Below are 5782 nucleotides of genomic sequence, written 5' to 3' on the forward strand. Positions count from 1 at the left end.
TACCTTTCAGTCTGCAGGCCGACGCTCTATCGACTGAGCCAAACCGGTTTCGGCATGAAAGGTATTCTTTAAGAAGAGGAAGAAGAAGAAAAATGTAAAGATAAAAATTATGAACAACAAATACATATCTATCAACAAGTGAATCTAAAAATCAAGTGAATAAAAAACCTGATGAACAGAAGAAACTGGTGAATATAATAGAATCAGGGGCATAGAAAGGGAGTGGACTGACTATTCTCGGGGGGGGGGAAGAGGGTGGGGGGGGTGGGAAGAGAGTGGGGAAAAATCATACACCTATGGATGAGGACAGTGGGGGTGCGAAAGGGCAGAGGGTGGGGTGGGAACCGGGTGGAGGGGAGCTATGGGGGGAAAAAAGAGGAAGAACTGTAATAATCTGAACAATAAAGATTTAATTAAAAAAATAAAATAAAATGTCACTTGATGTTTATTAAAATTTTATTTAGCATTTTCTTTTTACAACCTGTTTCACAAGCAAGATTGATTTTAGCTTTCTTTTTTTTTTATGTATGCTATCTTTGTTGGGCTTTGTTTCAGAGTTAACTTTTAAATATAAACTGAAACACTTTTCATCTTTCTAAGCTCTAGAACTGTTTGTGTGATGCTGGAATTCTCTTTAGGTCATTCTCTAAATGAATACTTTCAAAAAATGCATGATATTAGTAATTTCCATGTTTTACCAAACTACTGATGATGTTTTCTATTCTTCAATTATTGCCTCTAGTTTATAAATGGGGTAAAAAAGATATCAAAAACTTTGTTCAATGCTTTCTGGCTTTGTTGGTTAAAAAAATTAAAACCTTTAACTATAATATCTATATAAATCATAACTTAAAATGTGTTAATTCGTAAACAAAGCAAATTTGCATTTATAATGGCTGCCAAATTTTTTTCCTAGAAATTTTACAGCTGTAACCATAAAAAAATTGAGACAATGGATAATTCTTCACTTTAGAACACTTCCACTACTATCCATATCTTAAAAAACAAAATGAAAGTGTCAATAGCATTTTATAATAAGCATAGCTATATTAAAAACAAAGTGTGCGTTTTAACATTACCCATTTATAGATATTTCTTTTCTCAATCAACCAGATTTTAGTTCGTCATTAACTGCAAACATGAAGGCTTTCTACTGTTAAATTTAACTATTGTGAATTAATCAATAATTACCATTAATTTTATTGCTGGTATATATTACTCCCATATCTGCTGGAATGGAGTCAAAGCCGCTGCTTCCAATGATATAAACCCCTTTTTCTGCAGCTTTCTGATGATACTTCCAATACATTAATTCAAGAAACTAAAAATTGAGGACAAAAGGTCTGAGTCAGAGCTATATAAAAACATCTTGACCAGTATTAAGTGATTACCTTTAAAGACAAAAGAACTAACCTCTGAAAATGCTAACCAATATGGCTCTGTGGAGAAATATTAACTGTCAACATGTTTTTCATTTATTTAGCAAACATTTACCACATGTGCCAGATGCTGATCTTACACTATTACTTTTTCAGAATGACTTGTAAATGCAAAAGTAATACCTCTTATAAAAACACATATTAACAGAGAAAAAATATAAAGAAAGCAAAAAAAGTTACACCAAATCACATTACTGAGATGAACATCATTATAGATCTGTATCTATGCATGCATACATATAATAGAAAAATAGTGGCAGGAAAGGAGGGAATGTGAGAAGGAAACAATGTCTATTCAAACCCTTTGCCTGTTTTTAAAAATTACTTGAGCCCTAGCCGGTTTGGCTCAGTGGATAGAGCATCAGCCTGCGAACTGAAGGGTCCCAGGTTCAATTCCAGTCAAGGGCACATGCCCAGGTTGTTGACTCGATCCCCAGTAGGGAGAGTGCAGAAGGCAGCCAATCAATGATTCTCTCCCATCATTGATGTTTCTATCTCCCTCTTCCTCCCTCTCTTAAATGAATACATTTAAAAAATAAAGAAATAAAGTAAAATAAAAATAACTTGATTTTTAAAAAAGTTTTAGATTTACAGAAACGTTAAGTAGGAGAGTTCCCAAATACCACCCACCCAGTTTCTGCTATCAGTACATCTTTTACATTATTTGTTACAATTGATAAAGCAAAATTGATACATTATCATTAACCAAAGTCCATACTTCATTCAGATTCTTTAGCTTTTACCTAAAGTTGTTTTTCTGTTCCAGGACTCCAGCCAGGATACCACATTACATTTACTGTCATGCCCTTTAAGCTTCTTTTGACTGTGACAGACTGTTTTTTAAGAACTGGACTGTTTTGAGAAGTATTGATCAGGTACTTTGTAGAATGCCCCTCTACTGGAATTTATTGCAAGATTTTCTCATGAAGAGACTGGAGTTATAGGTTTTTGAAAGGAAGACCATGGGGTATAGGGTGCCATGTCATGACATCATATCAAAAGTACATCCTATCAATAGTTTATCACTGTTGATGTTGACCTTGAATACCTAGCTGAGGAAGTGTTTTTCAGGTTTGTCCACTGTAATGTTATTCATTTATCTGCCTCCTTTCCATACTGTATTCTTTGCCCCCATAATTCCCCCGAGGGCAGAGTAGCTACATAAAGTATTTGGAATTTTTAAAATTATCTTTTTATTGATTGCAGAGAGAGGAAGGGAGAAGGAGTAACATCAATGATGAGAATCATCTATCAGCTGCCTCCTGCATACCCACTACTGGGGATCAAGCCCACAACCCGGGCATGTGCCCAGAACCATGACCTCCTAGATCGTATCAACGTCCAACCACTGAGCCATGCTATTTGGAATTCTTCTGCACAAATTTGTCTCTTCTCATCCTTTTGCCCATTTTAATTAGATTATTTAAATTTGTATTATGACTTAGAGTTCTTTATATGTCTGGATCTTTATTAGGTTTTTATATTACTTTTATGGTAGCTTATGAGATAACAAGTTTTTCACCATTTTCTCTGCTCTGGAATATTTTAAGTAATATAGGAATTGCTTTTGTTTCATTTGTGTTTCTTACCTCTTCATGAATAAACTTTGGTAATTTATACTTTCCTGGTTTTTTCCAATATACATTAACAATCAATAAACTTTAAGTAGGTACTATATTGGCACACTGATGGTAGTAATCAGAAGACTAGAGGTTACAGTTTAAAGGAGTTACAGTTATAAGTAGCTTAGTGCTATGAACACATCACTTCCTGCAGTCAGGAAAACCTCAATTCAAATCCTAGTTTTTCTACTTACTAGTTGCATGACTCTGAACAAGTTACTTAACCTTCCTAAGGTTTAATTTTCTCATCTATAAAATAGGGAAAAAGATGATACTTACTTTCTAAGAATGGTAAAAAGTTACATGTGATGTTTATTTAGCACATTGTCAGGCATGTGGCAAGCATTCAATGAATATGATTTAAAGTTTTTAGGTTGAGGGGATTTTACATTTATTTTTCTGCAATGTTGTAAAGGTGTCTGAGTTTAAAAAGGGAATTTATAATGAAAGATACCAAATAAGATTCCAAGAATTTTTCAGAGCTATTTTAATTAATTCAGATCATAGGGCAGGAAAAAGCCCCAGCAAACTGAAGCTAAACCTCACCACCATGCCCTCCTGGAAGCTGCAATGGAGCACCATCTCTCAACACCACGGAGGAGTCACCACCTTCTAGAATGTCTGCCAAATGGCATTAGATAGCTCCCACTTTAACAGAAAATTAGGCTATTAATTCTGGTGGGTTTGTTTCAGTTTACATACCTGAGGTTCTCCAGAGATGTCAATGCAGCTAGTTCCATTTTCAATACATGCTTTTACTACAGGTTCTCCATAAAATCGGTACTGGGGGAATAGAGAAAACCAACAATTTACTCTTACTTAGGAAACTTAAGTGAATGAAATACCATTCTGTTTGGAAGTACAGTCTTGGTTATTAAGAAATCAAATATGAATAAAGTAGCCTAAAGATATGCAAAGGTATAAGAAACGGGGCTGTTCAGGACATGCGAATCACAGGTAGTTGAGGGGAATATAAGTGATGAGTCTAGAAACACTTGGGCCATATCAGGAAGGACCCTGATTGCCATGCTATCAACACCGGACTTCATCTGTTCTGACAGCTTCCATTTTCATAGTAAAAATCAACAACAACAAACCTCCAAACTCATAGACACAGACAACAATATGGTGATTACCATCGGGAAAGGGAGGGTGGAGGAGGCAGAAGAGGGTAAAGTGGGGAATAAATGGGTGATGAACACAGTAAAACACACAGATGATGTATTATAGAATTGTACACTTAAAACACATGATTTTATTAAGCAATGTCACCCCAATAAATAAATAAAAGTTTTTAAAATCACCAGAAAACAGTGAGGAAAAAGGGACAGGATGCTAAAGTGTGAGGAAAAAGTTGTACAACTGCTGCTTCGGTCCTAGCCCATTTGTCTCAATGGATAGAGCATCAGGCCCTCAGACTGAAGGGTCCTGGGTTAGAGTCTAGTAGAGGGCATGTACTTCAGGTGCAGGCTCAATCCCCAGCATGCGGGAGGCAACCAATCAATGTCTCTCTCTCACATCGATGTTTCTCTCTCTGTCCCTCCCACTTCCTTCCACTCTCTCTAAGAATCAATGGAAAAATATCCTTGGATGTGGATTAACAAAAAACAGAACAAAACAAAAAACTGCTGCTTCAAAGAGTAGGAGAAAGAGTAACAGCCTAGGAACTGAGCAGAATCGCTGGAGGTGCTGAGGTTTAGATCACGCATTTCAAGTGGGGCCAGTTGGCATGTTTTCCCAGCCACGCCAGGTCACTCAGGTCGAGTAAGCAGAGATCCGCAATAACCAGGGCCGGGTTTTTTCCAGAGCACTGGGGAGGGAGGGGCAAAGGCGCTGGCTGGAGGTGTATATAAGAGTAATTCAAGCAAAGGACCAGAGGACCTAAGAGAGTTAAGAATGAGATAAATCTAAATAAACAACAACTTAAATACATTATTTTAACTTTTTAAAATTTATGCTTTTTATATGAACATTTGAAGGCAAATATATTTTTTTGAAAAAATAAGAGTCCTCTTGTTTGCTTTCGGATTTATCACATTTTATCAGTTGATACTTGAAATCATGATCTGTATAATTTTAACTCTACTTGGTTAAAAGAATGATGAAAGTTATCCTCAAGGCCAAAACTATTTTTTTCCTGCTTGTTTTATTTTTTTTTTAACTATTTTTTTTTTTTTTGCTTGTTTTAAATATATTTTTATCAAACTTTGTGCTCCGTGTGTAATTTTTCAGACATGCTACAAATGGGAGAGAGTTTAGAATTCTGTGGGCTGGTTCCAAAGTGCCTATCAACTGAGCGGCCAGGAGGCTCTGCACTGGACCTCCCGTACCTCATGCTGGTTGGCAAACTTGACCATGATTTGTTTTTTCTGGGGGGGCGGGGGGGGCAGTGGGGGGAAGGAAATAACCTGTCAACAGGAAAGTAGATTCTAGGAATTATGACTTGTTTTCTAACTTCTGAGACAGTACAGAGAGCTTGTAAAAAAAAAATAAAGATAAGCTGAGTAGAATAGTTTTACTCCAGAACATGTTACATAGAGCATCCTGCATATTTATAACCCTAAAAGCCCACCAAAACATTGTATCACTGTGTGTGATGATAATACTGCCTCACATTTGCATAAACCTCTCATAGACCTATCAAAATGTTAGTGTCTTGATTTCTATGAGCACTGTCTTAATTACATTTTTATGTGATGACAAACCTTCCTTTCATTTTTT

The 5782-nt window shown here is 36.1% G+C and overlaps 1 protein-coding gene across 1 annotated transcript in view; it reads right to left on the reverse strand.

The window, feature by feature from the left end:
- SCCPDH (saccharopine dehydrogenase (putative)) overlaps window positions 1–5396 on the reverse strand; it is a 19822-nt gene extending 14426 nt beyond the window's left edge. The window contains exons 1-3 of the mRNA XM_006756050.2: window positions 5392–5396; window positions 3764–3875; window positions 1192–1321 (exon numbers count right to left, since the gene is read on the reverse strand). Coding sequence (XP_006756113.1) covers window positions 1192–1321; window positions 3764–3875; window positions 5392–5396 — 247 coding nt within the window. The remainder of the gene's footprint in view (window positions 1–1191; window positions 1322–3763; window positions 3876–5391) is intronic.
- Between the last annotated feature and the right edge of the window lie 386 nt (window positions 5397–5782).

Source organism: Myotis davidii, unplaced genomic scaffold, assembly GCF_000327345.1.
Source record: "Myotis davidii unplaced genomic scaffold, ASM32734v1 scaffold333, whole genome shotgun sequence".
In the NCBI taxonomy this organism is placed as follows: Eukaryota; Metazoa; Chordata; class Mammalia; order Chiroptera; family Vespertilionidae; genus Myotis; species Myotis davidii.